General features: G+C 53.6%; 1 protein-coding gene across 3 annotated transcripts in view; it reads left to right on the forward strand.

Annotated features, from left to right (window-relative positions):
- Window positions 1-440: 440 nt before the first annotated feature.
- Ttll8 (tubulin tyrosine ligase like 8) overlaps window positions 441-19,408 on the forward strand; it is a 46,587-nt gene continuing 27,619 nt past the window's right edge. Inside the window, exons 1-9 of one of the 3 annotated variants that reach the window (XM_078052318.1) lie at window positions 441-613; window positions 1,094-1,288; window positions 4,173-4,208; window positions 9,043-9,134; window positions 12,437-12,575; window positions 13,206-13,279; window positions 15,079-15,207; window positions 15,549-15,663; window positions 16,295-16,417. In XM_078052318.1, coding sequence (XP_077908444.1) covers window positions 1,132-1,288; window positions 4,173-4,208; window positions 9,043-9,134; window positions 12,437-12,575; window positions 13,206-13,279; window positions 15,079-15,207; window positions 15,549-15,663; window positions 16,295-16,417 — 865 coding nt within the window. In that variant the 5' untranslated portion in view covers window positions 441-613; window positions 1,094-1,131. The other 2 variants (XM_078052319.1, XM_078052320.1) reach the window with 2 other exon arrangements.

Here is a 19,408-nt window from a genome sequence, read left to right on the forward strand (position 1 = left end):
TTGTGGGGAAGGACCCCACCACAACACTGGCCCCTGCACCCCCTACTTCTGGCCCGGGTGGGGTGTCTTGTGGGCAGCAAGGGGGCCAGGGCCTGACTGGTGCCCCGGGAGGGGCAGGGTGTGACCACCGTCTTTGTGACTTGGCAGGGGCCTAAGTGCCAGGGCGGGTCCGTGTGACCCCGACCTCCGCGCGGGGCCAAAGCGCGTGACCCGGGCGGGGGTCGCGGCCACTCGCGGGCCCTCCCCAGACGCATGGCCCGCACGTTCCTGTGCCCCGGCCCCCGCCCCCGCGCTTGCTCGGACAGCAGCCGGGGACTAGAACCCCAACCCGAGCCCAGCCTGAGCGCCACTGACTGCGACCCAGCTGAGCCCGCGCCACCCACGTCGCCCGCGCGTCGCCACCGCAGCGCCCGCCGCCCTCCGCCCCCCGCGCGCCCGCGCAGCCCCACGCCCCGGGCCGGCCGCCGCACCACTCGTCCGGGGCTCTACCGCCAGCGCCGGGGTCCTGCACAAAGCGCCGCGCAGCCCGGGCCCGTCGCCCTGGGCAACCGCAGGACGTGGGGACGCGCGGCAGGGGGCGGAGGCGCAACGCACGCCTCGGGGCGGGTCCCGGGTGAGCAGCGGTCCCACAACGCCTGCCTGTCCCCACTTCTGACCCCACAGGCCCCTTGCTCCCCGCACTCGGAACCCGCCCTCCTCCCTCTGGAACCCCAGAACTCCCTACCCTAACCCTCCACCTGCGCACCCCCCCTCCCGCCGGGAAGAGCTGCTCCCCTCCCCTTGGAACTCCTTAAATGTCTCCCTTCTCTGGTCCCAGGCGTGTCCCTCCAGCCTAGTTCTGTCTCCCCACCCCAGACCTGTCTCCCCCAACTCCAGACCCCCTCACACTCACACCTGTCCCCCCACCCCTGACCTATCCTCCCACCCAGATCCTCGCCCCCAGACCTACCCTCTCCCAGACCTGTGCCCCCACCCGGGCCTCCTCATCCCCAGGCCTGTTCACTGAGGTCCACCTACCCTTAGACCTGTCCCTCACCTGGATCTTCCCACCCAGCCCTCCTGCTGACCTTGCTCCCTGGTGCCCCTCTCCCAGCAGGTGCCGACAGCCTGAAGGAGGAGCTGGAGGCCATCATGGAGCCAGGCCAGAAGCTGTCCTCTGCCTTGTCGGATGGAGACCGCCGAGAAGAAAATAGTCTGCACCCGCCTTTGCTTCCCAGAGTCGGGCAGCGCTCAGACGGGCTGTCCCCGCTGTCCTCAGCCTTAAGTGGGCGCGAGGCCAAGGTCACAGGTGCTCAGAGGGAGGTGTCTCGCCCAGGCCCACCAGGGGAAGCGCTGGGCAGGGTGGGGTGGGGACTCCCACTGGGCTTCCCCTGAGGTTTCCTCGCTGCCTTCCTGTGTTTCCCTTTCATCGGACAGGGTCGCCGTTGGTAAATACCTAAAGTTCTAGGAGTAAGATCCGCACCACAGGTGGGCACCCCCTCTGCTTTGTAGGGTGCTGACAGTTCTGCAGCCTGGGTAGGAGCTGGCCACCCCGCAGCCCCTCTCTGCATTTCCCGCAGCCCTGTTGGAGAGTTCCTTCCAGATCTTGGCTGGGGTCAAGTTGGGTTGTTTATTGCTGACGTGGGAATTCCGTGTGTGTTCTGGATACCAGTTCTTTGTCAGAGCCGTATCATAAATATCTGTGGGGTCACTTAAGTCACTCAGCCATTCCTTCAGTACCCAGGGCTTCTGGCTTCAGTGTGTTTACTTATCAATCTCCTATCCTTAGTGCTTTGGTGTCTTGTTTAAAACTCTGTGCCTACTCCTTTGTCCAGAGAGTACTACCCTGAAGTGTTTTTTTTGTTGTTGTTTGTTTTTGTTTTTGTTTTTGTTTTTTTTAAGAAGCTTTATAATTCCACTTTTCACATTTGGGTATACAACACTTTGAGACTGAGTGGTGCACATGAAGTGAAGCAGGGGTCATCCCCCCATTTGTATATCCAAGGACTCGGCTTCCTGGGGTCAACCAGGTTGCACATTCCCCATTCTGTACAGGGATTCAGCCTCTGCCTGGCAGGTCCCCTGGGGTCATCCAGTCATGGATCCCCATCTGTTCTTTCGTCTTTCTGGCTATCCTTATTCTCAGGTGTGGGTTCCCCATTTTATCCTATTGATTTTGCTGGCCGTCCTGGCCCTGTACCACCATTCTGATTCCAGGAGATTTCTTCTTTTCTTTTTCTTTTTAAAGTTTTGAGACAGGGTCTTGCTAAGTTGTCCAGGCTGTACTCAAACTTGGATTCTCTTGCCTCATCCTCAAGAGCAGCTGGAATTATAAGCATGCACCACCACGCCTGGCTCCGGTTGCTCTATAATAAGTCTTACCATCTGGTGGTTTAAGTCCCCTGACCTTATTCTTCAAGATTGCTTAGGTTTTCTTGGACTTCTGCACTGCCATGTAAATTCTGAATCAAATTGTTAATTTACATACATACAAACTGTGCTGGGATTTTAATTATTATTACATTGAGCCTATGGATCAATTTTGGAGAATCAAAATCTTAACAATATTGACTATTCTAACCCATCAGCCTCTGACTTTCCTTTAATTATTCTCAGCAGTGTCTATTGTTTTCATTGTGCATATACACAAGACTTCTGTTGCTAGATTTATTCCTAGATATTTGATGTTTTAGATGCTATAGATGACATTTTTTAGTTTCATTTTTCTCACCTTTTCTGAAAACACAGTTGTTTTAGTGCACTGACTTAGTAATTGGTGACCTCACTAAGTACACTTAGTAATAGATTCATTTAGATTTTCCATGTATACAGTCCTTCTCTACAAATCTTTTCAATCTTTATGACTTTTCTTTTCTTGCATTATTGCATTGGCTAGTGTTCTCAGTAAAACAGAGTAGAAATGGTATAGTGGACATTTTAATTTTGTCCCCAACTTAAGTGGAAACTATGATGTCCTGTAGGTGGTAAAGTTTCCTTTTACTGATGGCCTAGCAGGAGATTTTAAATGAACAGATGCCATGCTTTCTTCTCCATTTGCAGTGGTGATAGTATTTTTCTCCCATTGACATCCCCAACCCTTGGACTATTTATATGATGTGTTCTGTTGACAAAAATTGGTTTAGTATTTGAAAACCCCATGTCGTTATGCTGCATTGTTTTTCTGTTACTGGATTTGATTTACAAATGCATCGTTTAAGATTTCTGTGCCTATTTTTATGAGCGACATTGGCACACCCTATTCTTTTGCTGTAGTGTTCTCATCAGGTTTTGATATTAGATTATAGCCTCATAAAAAGAGTTGGAAAGAGTTTCCTATTTAGTGAAATGGCTTATATAAAGTTTTTCCCCCTAAATATTTGGAGAGATTGATGTGAAATACCATTAGACCGGGAGTTTTCATTTGGGGTAACACTTTTTATTTATTTTGTGGTGCTGGGGATTGAACCCAAAGGTGATTTATCACTGAGGCACATTGTAGCCTTTTTTGTTTTTTATTTTGAGGCAGGGTCTTGCTAAGATTCTGAGGCTGGCCTCAAATTTACTGTCCTCCTGCCTCAGCCTCCTGAGTCACTGGGATGGCAGGTGTGGGCCACTGTGCCCTGTTGATTTGTTTTCTTTTCTGAAACATGCATTAAAAGCTATAGATTTCCTTTTTCTTTCCACCTTAGTGGCATGGTAATGCTTTGATGTATCATATTTTCCTTATCATTTACTTCAAAGCACTTTTAAATTTCCACTTGATTTCTCCTTGTTTTATTTTTAAAGTGTGATACTTGATTTTTGAAGATCTGGGAAATTGTCTCCTCATCTTAGTGTTGTCACTTCCTGGTTTGGTTTGGCAGTTGAGGGAGAATCCAGGCTTCATCTCATCAGCCCTGTGGGATGTGGCGATGGCTGGCTGGGAAACGCTCCTGGGCCCCGGGTGCCCTCTGCATGGGGATGAGGTCCAGGTGGCTAATCACCATGTCCAGATTTCCTGTACTCTATGAATCCTTTGCTTAATCTTCCACTTACTGAAGCAGGTTAAAATATCCCAAAATAATGGTAGGTTTTTCCTGTCTTTTGCTTCTGTCAGTTTGTTTTATTTATTTTGAAGCTATATTATTAGGTATACACATTTGGAATTTTTGTACCTTCCTGACAAACTGATTTTTTTCTTTTCTTTTTTTAAGTACCCGGGATTGAACCCAGGGACTTGCACACGCTAGGTAAGCACTGAGCTACACCCTCTAACCCTTTTTTTAAAAACTTGTAGATGGACACAATGCCTTTACTTTGTTTATTTATTTTTATGTGGTGCTGAGGATTGAACCCAGTGCCTCCCACATGCTAGGCAAGTTCTGTACCACCACAGCCCTAGCTCACCCTCTAACATTTTTAACTTTTACTTTGAAACAGGGACTCATTAAGTTACTAAGGCTGGCCTCAAACTTGTGACCCTCCTGCCTCAGCTCCCTGCGTAGCTGAGCAGATTGATTTTTTTTTCTTTTTTGGTGGAGTACCAGGAATTAAACCCAGGGCTACTTGACCACTGAGCCACATCCCCAGCCCCATTGTGTATTTTATTTAGAGACAGGTCTCAGAGTTGCTTAGGGTCTCACTAAGTTGCTGAAACTGGCTCTGAACTAGCAATCCTCCTGCCTCAGCTTCCTGAGCTGCTGGGATTACAGGTGTGTGCCACCAGCCCAGCCTGATAAGTCTTTTTAAAGTTATGAAATGTCTCCCTAAATTTTTATTAATGTTCTTAAGTGTTAGTATGTATCTAGATATTTACTATGTATCTCCAAAAGTGACGTTTACTTAGGTAACCAAGTTCTTTTTCCACACTCACTCAAGTTAACAAAAGCACCTTAGTAAGACCTGGTTCCCAGCAGATGTCCTTATTTCCCACTTCCTCGCCAGTGTGTGCCCTGGTCAGCATCCGCACGCTGCCTGTGGGTGCTCCTCTTAATCCCCCTCTGGCCTCTGCCCTGTGCTTGCAGGACCCAGACTTGCTGCACAGGAGGGCACCTGTTCTGTGGAAAGCCCTGCTTTAGGCTTTGTCTGCCAGGGGCCTCCTGGAGTGCTTGACTTGTCCCTCTGCCCAGTGAGTGTGCCCTGTGCCTAGAGGAGATGTCAGTAGCTCAATGGGGCTTTGCCAAGATGCCTCCAGGGGTGCTGTGTGCCCTGTCCTGCCCAGCGTCTGGAGCCAGACAGACCCCATCGTGCCACACTGTCGCTGCTGTCCTGGACTTAACCAAAGAGCAGGCGGTGGCCAGGGTCACCCAGGCACAGAGCACAGCAGCTCTGGAGGTACCCTGGGGCCGAGCTCCAGGGTGCAGGGATGGCATGCGGGAGGTGTCTGGGGGCCCTTGGTCAGTACCTGTGTGTTGTGAAGACCACAGGGCAGGGGAGCAGGCTGCAATGCTGAGCCCACAGGACTCCAGGAGGTCATCCTGAACCACTCTCTGGTGGGTGTGACCTGGTGGGGTGTGAGCTACAACTGCCCCTGTGGCAGAAAGGGCATCTGGGGGCCTCCCACCTCCTGCCTCCTGCCCAGCACCGCCCAGCGGGTGGGCATTCTGGATATTTCCTTGGCCACGCCTCCCACGTGGGTGGCTGACCAGCTCAGTGAGAAGGGTCCCTCCCCAGAGGCCTCCTGCAGGCCTTCCCAGGTCAGCGCTTTCCAGGGATGGCTGGTGTGACGGAGGTGTCGGGGGCTGGTGAGGTCTGTTGGTGCTGCTCTCTGCTCACGGCAGTCAGCACGTTGGGCTGGCCACCAGGGTGGTGCCTGGTGGTCTCCACTGGCTCACGGAGCACCCTCTGTCTTCCCACACCCTGAGGCCACCTGGGCCTCCCACCCCTCACCCCTCCAGCAGGCCCTGGTCCTCCTGCAGGGAGGGCCCAAGGCACCAGGGCCTTTGCCAGCTGTCTCCTGGGGAGCCGAGGGGCTTGATCAGGAAGGGAGATTCATGCCAGGGACTTTCCTGTGTCTCCTGGGACATTCTTGCTCATGGCCTTCTCGGGTTGTGGGGAATTGGCCTCTCTGTGCTGTCTCTGCAGGAGGCGGGCTCCCTGTCCTGGCTCTCTCTGTGGGGGAACTGCTGGGCTCACTTTCCCAGCCCAGAGTGAGACAGCCTTGGGGCTGAGCGGACCCTGTCCACCTCTGGAGCAGGCTCTTCTGGTGTTCGTTCTGGCTGCCTGTGTGTGGCCTCACTTTCTTGCCAGTCCTGGCCATATCCAGGCCCCATGGACAAGGTGGCCCCAGAAGGAGCAGTTCACCAGGGCTTGCCCCAAGGTCAGCAGGCCCGGAGCTTTCCTACCAGGATAGTATGAAGCCTAGGATTTAGTTTCTGCAGTAGGTAGAGTGTTCTTTACATTTCCTATTTCTTTTTCTTTTTTTTTTTTTAAAGAAAGAGTGAGAGAGAGTTAGAGAGAGGGAGAGAAAATTTTTTAAATATTTTATTTTATTTTTTTTAGTATTTGGCGGACACAACATCTTTGTTGGTATGTGGTGCTGAGGATTGAACCCGGGCCACACGCATGCCAGGCGAGCATGCTACCGCTTGAGCCACATCCCCAGCCCCAACATTTCCTATTTCTTAAGTCTGTTTTGGTAATTTGAATTTTCTGGGGAATGTGTTCATTTTATCTAAATTTCAGGTCTGTTGCTGTGAAGCCCAGAGTGTCTCCAGATCCCTAACTGTCCCTGGAGCTTCCTGCCTTTGATTGGGGTGGGTGTGGGAGGCACTGGGGGTTGATCTCAGGGGCTCTTGACCACTGAGCCACACCCCCAGCCCTATTTTGTAGTTTATTCAGAGACAGGGTCTCACTGAGTTGCTTAGTGCCTCGCTCTTGCTGAGGCTGGCTTTGGATTCGTGATCCTCCTGCCTCAGCCTCCCGGGCTGCTGGGATGACAGGTATGGCCACCATGCGGGTGCTTCCTGTCTTCTTGTCAGGGTTCAGCCTCGTCTGCACACCAGCCTCACCACGGCATTGTCAACTTTACTAGTCCAAACTTTGGGATTGGTTGAAATGCTTTATTATGTTTAAAATGATATCTTTCATTCACGTCTGCTTTTTATTCTTTTTCTTACAGTTTCTTCAGGTTTTATTGTGTTCTTTCCACCTGCTTGGGATACACTCTTAACTCATTGTGTTTCACTTTTATTATTTTCTGATCGATGCTTATACAACTAGAAATTCCTTAATAAGCAGAGCTGGAGGCATCTCACTCAGGATGTGATATTTGGTGTCTGACTTCTGAGTTCAGATGCATCCCGCCCGGAGCAGCTCTTAAACCTGTGCAGTGTCTGGGAGTGGGTCACATTTCTGAAGGTCATGTTCAAGTCCTTGTCCCCACTGGTCTGTTGGCCCCTAAAATCTGCGCCCGTGACCCCATGCGGCTAGGGCTGTGTTTCCAGGTGATGTTGTGAGACCCTCAGTCCCACTGACGCCCCTCAAGCCTTCCTGTGATCCAGCGGTCTTGCTTCATCTCCGCAGAGTGGGTTCCCAGCCCTGGTCTGTGGAAGGCCCTGGGCCTGCACCCTGCCTCTGCTCTGGGGCAGCACTGGGAACACTGCCCTGGGTCTGTGGACTGCTTTTCCTTTCCCTAACAAAGCAGAACTTTTTCATCTAGAACATTTTGATCCGGTTTGTGGACCCAGCTCCTGTGGTGGATGCTCTCTGGTGCGTCTCAGAGCATCGCCTACCCGGGTCCTAACGCTCCCTCCTGCGTTCCTGCCATGACCTTCCTGCTCGCTCACCTCGAGTCACTTTGAACGCGACTGGGCACTTGCTTTTCCGCATGGACATCTGGTTCTAGCATAGTTGTCCCCACACCCCCACCCAGCTGCTTTCTCCTTTTGTCGGAGTCGCTTGGCTGGTGGGCATGGATTGTGGGCACAGAGCACCAAGGGAGGAACACGTGGACAGGGCTGGACTGGTGCCTCCTGAGCGCTCCTTGGGTAGCCAGGGACTGTGGGTCAGGGCGCTTGGCAGTTGGGATGGTCTGGTGGGGCATGAACATTTCAAGGATTCCTCAGACTCGACAAGGTGCCCAGGGCATGGGCGTGATGGCACAGTGGCGGGTGCCAGGATTCCACGTGAGGGCTTGGGAGAGAGAGGGGCAGCAGTGGGCTGGGGACGTGGGGTCACTGATAAGCCCAATGCTCGTGCTGCTTAGAGGGAAGGCGCAGGGTGGACCACAGGGGTGGTCTGGGGAGGTGTGGACCTAGCTCACTGCCTCTGTGGAGCCCACCAGATGTGGTATCCAGGAAGGAAGTGGAGAGTTGGGGCAGCAGGGTGGAGGGCTCTGGACTCTGCAGCTTTGGGCGTGTTTGTGGGGTCAGGATCACACAATGGCCACGTGGGTTAGTTTTCTGTCATTGTGACCAAATTCCTGACAAGAATAACTTAGAGGGCAGACATTGCAGCCAGGAAGCAGAGAGAGAGAGAAAGCTGGGCACTAGACCCCATCCCTAAGGGTGGCCTCAGCAGCCCACCTCCTCAGTTGGGTCCCACTCCCGGTTGTCCTTCAGCTGTAGATGAGTCCATCGCCCTGGGATGGAGCCAGAGCCCTGGTGCGCTAACTATTGCCCACAAGTCTCATCTCTGAGCACTTGAGATTTGGAGGAAAGGATCTGGAGTCAGGAAGGGGGGTGTCTGGAGGGGAAGAGGTCACCTGAGCATGCTCTGGGCAGGAGGGAGGAAGGCCACCGGCCCAGGAGGGGCTGAGATGCCGCTCCTCTTCTGGCCACACATTTGAAAGATCCAGAGGATGGAGACTCCCCAGGCCAGAGGGACCAGGGGCAGGCAGGGAGAGCACCGGGGAGGAGGAAGGAAGTGGTGGCTGCAGGGAGGTGGCGGGCAGAGGTGCTGAAGAGGGGAGAGGGAGAGGCTGTGGGGCTTGGGTGCTGGAGCATGAGGTGGGTGGGCACAGGTGGGGACATGCGCTGGAGGGTGGGCAGTGGGACACCATGGCTGAGCGCCCCGTCAGGCCGGGTGCTGTGTGTGGAACTGGGCGCTCTGTCCTCTGTTCTGATGCTTGTCTCTCTTTTGCAGAATCAAAGCAAGGAGTTTCCCAAGCCTCGGCATCTTCCCCCAAACTGGACAGATACAAAATAGCAAGGCAGTTGACAGAAAAAGCCATCAGGGTAAAGATCTCTGGGACCAGGGGGCAGACTTTCTGAAGCAGGCATCTGTTTGGAATTTGGAGAGGGTCTGCTGGTGGAGACACTGCCCTGCCTGCAGAGAGGCTGGAGCCCCCTGTGGTGTGGCTGTGTCCTGAGGGAGGGCCAGGGACATCCCCCGGTGTGGTGTGTGGGCGGGGCTTGGTGCCACAGAAGAGGAACTGGGGCTGGAGGCTCCTGGGGTTCTGGGGGAGGGCAGGAAGCCCATCTTCTCCCTCTGCAGCACTCAGGGACCTGGGGAAATGGAGAAGGTGTCTTGTCCTGTGTGTGGGAAGGCACCACATCTGACACCCCGCCAACGTGAAGCTCAGGTGACGGGGAAGGGACTGCTGCCTGGGCGCTGGTGGTCCTGCTCCCAGGGCCCCGCGGGCTGGGGCAGGAATGTGAAAGGCCATTGACGCCAGCCACCTGCAGCAGCCTCCTGCCTGAACCTTCCCCTGAGGCACTCACCAGTGCAGGAGCAAGGTGTCATAGGCTGGGCTCCCAGAGGAGCAGGGCAGGTCTCAGCAGTGTCAGTCACGGTGAGGAAAGTTCCATCACCCTCCTGGCCCCAAATCCTGACCACCACGGTGTGCTTTTTGTGCTTTCCATCTCTGACCTCTGACCTCTCCGGAATTCCATGTAAGAAGACTGCCGCTCATTGATTTTCACATTTTTTTTTTCCTGAAAGCTTAGAATATATAAGCGTTTAGGGCTATAAATGTTCCTCTAAGTACTGCTTTAGCTGTTTGTCATAAGATTTTATTTTGTAGAATTTTTGTGGTCATTCAGCCCAAAGTATTTCATCATCCATATTACTATTTCTTCATTGATCCGTGAGTTACCTGAAAGCACGGTTTTTCATGTCTGTACTTGAGGGTTTTCTGGAGTTGTACTGTCCTTGTTTTCAAACCTGCTTTGTGGTTGAGAATGTGACACGTGGAGTGTTGTTCCATGGAGCAATGCTTGGGCTTGTTTCACGCCTAACATTTTCTTAATTTGCGTGAGAGTGAGTGTACAGCTGTCCATTCACACTCATTAGAGAGAGTTTGTCATTTGACTTGTTCAGATCTTCTGTGGCCTTACTGGTTTTTTTAAATCTGTTTTCTATCATTTACTGAAAAACACGTTAAAATAGTCTGATGTAGTTGTGGCTTGTCTACTTGTAGGTCTGCCCATTTTTGCTTTATATACTTTCTTGCCCTCATAATAGGTTCACAGAAATGTATATTTCTGGTAAATTGAAACTATTTCAAATTATGAAATGATTACTCTAATAATGTTTACTTGTCTCAAATGCTATTTTGTCTTGTGTATATCCTTTTATTTTCTAACCTAGCTGTAGGTTTATGTTTTTTAATGATCTCTTATAAACAACAGAATTGACTTTTAAACAAAAATGCATGGTCTGTCCTTTAGCCTGAGCGTGTAGTGTACTTGCCTGTAATTAGACTGGGTCTGCAGCAGGTCTACTGTCTGATTTCATTTGCTCAGCATATCCTGTTTGTTCAGTTTTCTTTTCTTCTCTTTCTGTGCCTTCTCTTGAACTGATACCGTGTGTGTATGTGTGTGCGTGTGTGTGTTTGTGTGTGTGTATGTGCGCGTGCGCGCGCGTGTGTTTCTGGGGTGGAACCCAGGGCCTTGTGCATGCCAGGCAAGTGCTCTGCCTCAGAGCCATATCCCAGCCCTGGACCGATGACATTTTTTATTGCATTTCCTTCTGTCTCATGTGATAAGAGTCTTCTACTGTTTTCATCTACTTTTAAAATAGTTTTTTTAAAAATACTTTTAATTGTAATTGGACATAATATCTTTATTTTATTAATTTATCTTTATGTGGTGCTGAGGATCGAACCCAGGGCCTCACACGTGCGAGGTGAGCGCTCTACCACTGAGCCCCAGCCCAGCCCTCTTTCCACCTTTTGTGGTTCCTTTTGGGATGGTATTCTGCTGACCTACCAAGATGAGTCTCTTTTCTGAAGTTATGCAGCACAGGGCATGGGGTTGAGCACAGCCTGGCGTGTTCCTTGGGGAGCTACAGGGTGCCGGCCTTCTCGCACTGTCCAGCTCCCGTGGGCCGTCAGGCTGCCTGGGCTTACCAAGTGGAGGGCGCCGGGCCTCTGGCCTTCCTCAGCTATGTGTTCCTGGGGGTGGCGCACAGGTCCCTGTTGGGGACCGTGCAGTGGTCTTATGCTGCATGACCTGCTTCCAAGATCAGCTGCATGGAACAGCATCTGCTGACCGTCCTGCAATCTCTGGGGCGCAGCCTGGAGGTGTCCACATCAGGCAGGGTGGGCTGGAGGGTCTGCTTCTGAGCTCCCTTGGGCATCATCGGAAGGCCTCCTTGCGGTGTCCTTTCAGCCAGCAGTGGGGAAGGGACAGCTCTGCGGCTGCTGCAGGGCTCTCCTGACTGGTTCCCACAGGGCCTGACTCTTCCCTAATTCAGAGTCAACGAACGATGTCAACAGTCCTGGTGACATCCTGACCCTCCCTGTTGCAGGCACCTGTTGGTTAGGGTGGGACAGAGGCCTTGCCTTTGGTGCAGCAGGGGCTCTGCAGAGTTCAACTCAGCATGGCACCTTCAGTGTGCCTAGACCACCAGGACCCTGGTGACTCAGCCCCTCTTCCTGCCTCAGCCCCACTGACCCTGCGCCTGGCAGTGACTGAGTCCAGGCTGTATCTTCTACCTTGGTTCAGGGATGCCCTCATGACTGTCAGTCTGCCTTCTGTTGCTATAACAAAATACCCAAGACTGGGAACTTTATCAAGGAAAGATGTTATTTGCCTCATGTATTGGAGGCTGAAACTCCAAGCTGAGGTGGCCCTCTCTGTGCAGCCCCTGGTGAGGCCCCCTTTGGCATCACATCACCATAGATGGCATCAAGGTGGGACTGCATGCAAGAGGGAGGACTTGTGGGAAGAGAGGGAGCCAGAGCGGCAGGGGCCAGGTGATCTTTATAACAACTCACTGTGGGAGAGCTAACTTGACCCTGGAGACCTGGGGCAGCCCCCAGTGGCCTAGCCACCTCCCACCAGGCCTGCTGGTAAAGACAGTGCCTCTTGGCACCCTGCACTGGGGACCATGCCCCAAGCACATGAGCCCATGGTCCCAGCCGTGGGGGAGCCCCCCTGCACAGGTGCCCCCGACCCAGCCGTGCGGTATTCTCCGAACAGGAGGCAGGGTCTGCCCTCTGCACAGTCTGCCTCCTCCTGCTTTGCAAACCCCCCTGTGGGGAGACAGACCCCTGGCTCTCTGTGCTTCTGTTAAGTCATGTCTGCCATCTTAGGAAAAGAAGATTTTCTCCATCTACGGACACTACCCGGTGATCCGGGCCGCTCTGCGGAAGAAGGGCTGGGTGGAGAAGAAGTTCCACTTCCTTCCCAAGGCCCTTCCCAGTGTGGAGGTCGGAGGGGAAGGGGCCGCTGGTAGAGTATCAGAGAGGCCTGTGCTTCTGTAGGGGGTGCTCCGCTAGTCTGTCGCAGGGCCGAGCTGTGTGTGGGGATGCCCACTCCTGCTGGGGTCTATTCCATATCTCCACCACCTTCCCAGCTCCCCAACCCAGGCACCCATCCACTGGGCAAGCCCATCAGGGTACTGGTCACTACTTCACATCACCATGTCCATGCCCAACCCCAGTGTTCCTCCTCTGGCCCAGCCCCCTGCAGTCCTCAGGCGCCCACCATGCCAGCTGCTCCCCCAGGACCCTCTGTCCCTGTGCTGCTCTGCACAGTGTGTCTGCACTAGACAGTCCCAGGGCCTGGAGACTCAGGCCACACACCTCCCCCACCCCCAAGTCCCAGAAGGGACCCTCCTCCACCGCCCAGGTCCTCAGACTCCATCATGCTGACTTCTGGGCTGCCTCCACTGCCCCTCCACATGGGGACATCTGGGCCTCCAGGACCCCGGGGCCCCAACCCTGGCACTGCCCCAGGTGGGTGCCATGCCACGGAGATCAGAGGTGGCTGTTCTGTCTGCTACATGACCCTGACGGTGGAGGGGCTCCAGTGAGGTGCCCGGCTGCACCAGCCTGTCTCTTATGCATGTTTTGTTTGCAGATAACAAAGGCACTGACATCAAAGAAAACCAAGCAATAGCCCTGGAGAAGATGGAGGACATCCACAGTGTGATGGTAGGCCCACGCACTGACCCAGGGGCACGAGCAGGGACAACAGACCCAGATCACCGCAGATGGGGACAGGGCCTTTGTGGGCCTGGGTTGTGTGGGGCGGTGGGGAGCTGGCTGTGCTGTAAGGCAGATCCTGGGACGTGGCCATGCGCCAGATAGGGTCTCCACAAACACAGCTGCCCGCAGCAGCTGCACACCTCGCCCCCACTCAGTGGCTCTGGAGAGGACCCTCCATGGAGAAGGTGCATGTGCCTGACTGAAGTGTGGGAGGAGCTACGTGTGGTGCAAATGACCTAAGAATTCAAGTATCCAGAGTATTTATAAGAACTCACAAATCAACCATAAAAAGACAGAAAAACAGGCCAGTGTGGCTAAACACCTCAGGAACGGCCAAGGAGCACACCATTCTGAGCTCACAGCATAACTCCAACTGCACTGGCAGCCCAGGTACTGTCCTGGTCTGCCGTGGAGGAGGTTCTGGAGGCCGGGAGTCCTGTACCACAGGCTGCGCCGGGGGCCTCCACAATGGACCATCCAGGGCGGCAGACAGGGAGGGAGATGCGCTCACAGCCCAGGCTCCTGTGGGCATGGTCCCCAGGTGAGGTGGGCCACTGAGACCACACAGCCCTGCCCTGAGGCCTGAGTGTCCAGCACAGGCTTTTTCAGGGCGTGTACCACTTAGCAATGCATCTCTGTGCGGCAAAGAAAGGGAGCGGGGGCCTTAGCTCAGGCTGCTGTGACAAGGACCATGACTGGTGGCCCATCTCACAGTTCTGGAGGCTGGATGCCTGGGACCAGTGCTAGCCTCCTGGTTGGCAGGTGATGGACTCCTTGCTGGTCCTCACAAGGACCTCTCCAAGGTCCTTTTATAAAGGCACTGATCCCATTTGAGGGCTCCACCCCGGAGACCTCATTTCCTCCCAGAGTCTGCACCTAAAGCTGTCACCTTGGGGACGAGGATGCCTGTGTGAATTGGGGAGACACAATATTCCACCTGCGGCACATGGAACACGGGACACCTCCAGGGAGCAGGCCGCCGGCTTAGCTCTGCCAACATGCTTCACCCGGGCACGGTGGTCACTGCCCCCTGCTGGGTGCTTTTATGCTTCTAAGAGAATTCGTAACAAGATTTAGAAATGAGACTTCCACCCCAAAGTGAGGACCAAAACCATGGACATCTCTCTAAGGGTGGGAAAAGGTCCCACCCTGGAAAGAAGAGTGTCCCAGAGTCCAGCGAACCAGGAGGTCTGGGGCGTGCTGCGAGCCGGGTGGGAGGAGGCCCCAGGCCCAGCAGCCAGGCCAGAGCTGGTGGAGTCGTGCTGCACGATCCCTCACACCTCGGGCCATACAAGCTGGTCTGCAGAAACTGGCCCAGAAGGGGCTTCACTTCACCAAGGCCAAGGGGCAGGGGTTATCGGGGCGGGGTTTTAGAGCATGTTCTCCTCTCCTGGTGTCTCTGCTTGGTTACGTTTGAGCACACTCAGGCCACTGCTGGTCATTAGAAAACCACCTACAGCCAGGGTCGCCCCGCCGCAGCGTCGGCTCCGCCCAGACCTCGCCTCCTACCGTGGGGAAGACAGCCCCCCAGGGTTCGTGGAGCATCGCGGTCACCCCGAGTCGCAGGTGGCATGTACCTGGGTCCACCACTGGGGCCTTTGGCAGCGAGTGGCCACAGCCGCGGTGGAAAGCCTGCTGGAGCCGTCAGGCCACAGCTCTGTCCAGTCCTGCGTGTCTCGGCAGCGTCCCTCTGTCTAGGAGGCGGACCTGAGTGGCGGCTGTTGACAGAGGTCTCTTCTTGCCAGTCTAGGTTGGTAAAGAACGAGACGCCGTACCTTCTCTGGACCATCAAGAGGGACGTCGTGGACTACCACAGCCTGACCTATGACCAGATGCTGAACCACTACGCCAAGACCGCCTCCTTCACCACCAAGGTGGGCGGAGCGCGTGGGCCCCAGGCGCCTGCAGGTGGGCGGAGCGTGGGCAGGCCCCGGGCCTCAGGGCTGGACGGCCAGCGCCGGGTCAGTGGGCTCCTCCCCAGGATGCCCTACCTCCTGTGGCTGGTCACTGGGCACCTGCCTGGCTGCCCACGCCCCAGGGCGCCCCTGTGTCTCTTGCTATACCACCACGTGCTCCCGGGGCCACAGAAGCCCCCTCCTCAGGGCACACTGGCCAAGCCAAGGACGGGTCCTAGGTGGACGAACAGTCCTCGCCTTGCGGGTGCGGTGCAGCTGGGCTGCCCATGCGGGCCCCTGACGTGCCGCTGTCTCTGGAGATTGGGCTGTGTGTGAACATGCGAAGCCTGCCATGGTACGTCCAGGCGAACCCCGACTCCTTCTTCCCGCGCTGCTACAGCCTCTGCACTGAGAGCGAAAAGCAGGAGTTCCTGGGTAAGTGACGGACTGCCTCCTGGGGCCTACCGTCCCACTGGCCTAGGGCCAGGACCGCTAAGGAAGGACCACCATGCGCTCAGCGAGAACCAGTCCAGAGACTTCCACTGGCCATGCTGGGAGCACGGGAGGAGGAGGCTGAGGAGCAGGGTGCTGGCTGATTGGCTCTGAGCTGCTCTGCCTGCTTGTCACTGACCTGGACTAAGTGACCACTGTGCTGCTCAGAGCCACAACACAGGACCCACCACTGTGTTCTGCATCTGTACTGGGGGGTGCAGACAAGACCCCTGGGCAGGAGGGCTCAGCCACCTGAGGGTCCAGGGGGGCCAGGATGGGGATAGTGGTTGGGAGACCCCAGAGCATCCTGGAGCTGTAGCAGAAGAGCTTCTAGAAAGATCCCTCTGGCCCTGTGCTGAGACGGGTGGAGATGGGGGTGGGGCTGAAGACAGGACCCGGGAAAGCACAGGGAGGGAAGAGCAGGAGGGGGGTGGACAGGGCAGCTGGGGGCAGAAGTGAGGCCCTGCATGGCTTAGGTGCTGGCTGAGAGTAATGGGGAGCCTTGCCTTGCCCACTGCATCCCCATCCCCAGTCCTGGGCGTGGGGAGCAGCTGAGGCCTCCATTTCCTTCCAGAGGACTTCCGGCGCACAGTGGCTTCTAGCATCCTCAAGTGGGTGGTCAGCCACCAGAACTACAACAGAAACAGGTCCAGGAGGCGGGAAGAGGCCAGGCAAAGCGACACTGGCCCCCGGAAAGGTAAGGGCGGGTGGGTGGCACCGTGGTTCTAGGGTCTGAGCAGTCCTGTCCCTGGCGCCCGTGCATCTGGCTCTCCCAGTGATTCTCACTGGTTGGCCTTCCCTGCCTTTACTGGGGGCCTGGGAGGTCATGACCCTCATCCCACAGTGGCACCAGAGCTCACAGTGCCAAGGGTGCTGACTCAGGAGAGGACCACACTCTCCCGCTCCCCCTGTGGCCTAGGGACATAAGTGGGTTACTCTGGAATATTTGTTTCAGCAAATTTTAGCTTCACAGCAAAATTGTGCAGAAGGCACAGGAGTCTCCTATACCCTGCCCACCACTGCCACCCCCAGAGTGGTGCATTTGTTATAGTCAAAGGCTAAATGTTGGCGTTTTAATGCGTGTATTTGAGCAAACTGATTTGTGAATGTGGCAGTCCCAGGCCATAAGTGGTTCCGGGGGACTCCCAGTTCAGCGGAAGGTGAACACGGGAGGGCCCTTATGGGGTAGGTGTGGAAGCAGGTTGGAGCTGCTGCCTCATTCGCCTGTCCAGGTGGGATGTTGAAGATGTGTGACCAACGTTCCCTTGGCCACCTGTGGCTGGCTCAGCTGGCCCCTGGGGCCTTGGTCCCTTTGCTGTTCCATAAAGGTGGTATAGCTGGAGTCCCAGGACCATAGTTTCTGCAGACTGACTTTATTTGCTTGTCCATAGCCCTTTGAGGTCCTGTCCACCATGGGTTGATGGCTGTTCCCTGCAGGGCTGAATAACCTGGCACTCTGGCTTGTTTATCTGCTTGCCCCAAGGGCATTATGTGATAAAGCTGCAGTGAAGCTCCGTGGGTGGGTCTTGTGGGTGTAAGTCTTCCACTCATTTGGGTGAATACCAAGGAGCGCGATTGCTAAGCACTGTGGCAGGAATGTGTTGAGTTCCATGAGAAATCGCCCACTGTGTCCCAGGTGGTGGCACCTTGCCTTCCCACCAGCCTGTGCTCACAGATGTGCTCCATGTCCTTGGTGCTGCAGAGTGGCCACAGCATCACCCGCTATTAACTTCAGCTCCCTAGCAACAGGATGTGGAACATCCTGTCCTGCGTTGCTGGCCGTCTCTGCATCTGCGTCTGTCAGATCCCCTGTCCCATCTTAAATCTGGCTGTTGTCTGCTTGCTGTTTCAAGAGTTCTTTGCTGCATTGGATCATTCCGTCACCAAACTGGGAGGTGTTTTCTCCCAGGTGGCCACTTGTCTTCCCCTCTTCTTGACAGGGCCTCTCACAGAGCAGACACATCTGCTTTTAATGAGTTCTGACTTCACAGTGATTTCTTTCATGGATGGCACCTTTGGCCCCCCATGAAAAGGCGCTGAGACCCCAAGTCGTGTGGGTTTTGTTTCTTCTCCTGGGAGTTCTGTAGTTTTCCACTTTACATGGGGCCTGAAACCCTTTGGAGTTAATTTGAGGGAAGATGTGCATTCTGTGCCTGGATTTGGTTTTGTTTGCCTCTGCATTTGGACACCCAGCTGCTCCACACCCTTGGTTTAAAGACTGTCTTTGCCCATTGTTACATCTGCTCCTTGGTAGAGAGGATGACATCTGTGTGGGCCTGTTCTGGACTCTATTCTGTCTACGGATCTCTACGTATTCTGTCCCCAGGACCATGCTGTCTTGACCACAGCAGGCACAGAAGTTGCTAAGTCAGCTAGAGTGAGTTAGGTTAGTTTTTCTCCTTCGATTTGGAGTTGAAGCAGATTCTGGTCTTGGGCCTCTCGGTATAACTTTAGAATCAGTTTGTCAATATTCACAAAATAACTTGATGTGATTTCGGTTGGGACTATGTATAGACCAAACTCTGAAGAACTGACATTAAGATAATATTGAGTCTTTTCTACTCGTGCACACAGCATAACTCTTCATTTATTTAGTTCTTTGAGATCATTCATCACAGTTTTGTGGGGTTTTCCTTACACAGATCTTACACATATGTTGTTATTCTTATTTATACATAAATATTTCAATTTGGGGGGTGCTAATATAAATGCTATTTTGTTTTTTAATTTCAAATTCCAATTGTTCATTGTTGTTATATAATAAAATTATTTCCTCCAGGAGTGTGTGTGTCTGTTTTGGATTTTCTACATAGACAATAATGCCATCTGGAATAAAGACAGTTTTATTTCTTCTTTTCCAATCTGAATACTTTTTATTTCCTTGTCTTATTGCATTATCTAGCATTTCCAACACAGTGTTGAAAATCAGTGGTGAGAGAGGATGCCCTGGCCTTGTTCTGATCCCTGCAAGATAGCTGCTGATTCTCACCATTAAGTATGATGCTAGTTGTGCATCTGTGGTGGATATTCTTTTCACATCGAAGAAGTTTTCTTCCTGAGGGTTTTTATCACCAGTGGGTGTTGGATTTGTCAAATTATTTTCCTGCATCTGATCTTTAGCTTTTTTTTTTTTTTTTTTGGTACCAGGGATTGAACTAAGGGGTGCTTACACTGAGCCACATCCTAAACTCTTTTTACTATTTTATTTTGAGACAGTTTCACAAGTGCTAAGGCTGGCTTTGAACTTGTGATCCTCTGCCTCAGCCTCCCAAACTGATGGGATTACAGGCATGCAGCACCATGTCCAGCTTCTTTAGTCTCTTGATGTCATCTGTTAAGTGAGATATTTAAGTTATTTAATATGTAGTCAGATGTGACACACAGAGAGACATTCAGAATGGAATAGCAAAAAGACTAGACTCATGACAGACCCAGAAGGAAGAGTCAGTCTGCCTTACAGGTCAGGAGGAGGGTTTCCACACTGAAGGTGGGTGCTTAACCAGTGTGTGGAGAGCAAGAGCTGGGGCATCCAGGGCAAAGCCTCCACTGGGGTCCACAGCCCCACCTAAGTGAGTTTTGCTCCTGTGGACTTCCTCTCTGTGTCCACCTGCTGTGCCCCTGCCTCCAGCAGTTCAGACTCGGGCTTGTCCGTCTGTCTCTCCAGCTTGGAGACGGTGTTTTTGCCTTA

The sequence above is a fragment of the Ictidomys tridecemlineatus genome, chromosome 6 (genome assembly GCF_052094955.1).
Source record: "Ictidomys tridecemlineatus isolate mIctTri1 chromosome 6, mIctTri1.hap1, whole genome shotgun sequence".
In the NCBI taxonomy this organism is placed as follows: Eukaryota; Metazoa; Chordata; class Mammalia; order Rodentia; family Sciuridae; genus Ictidomys; species Ictidomys tridecemlineatus.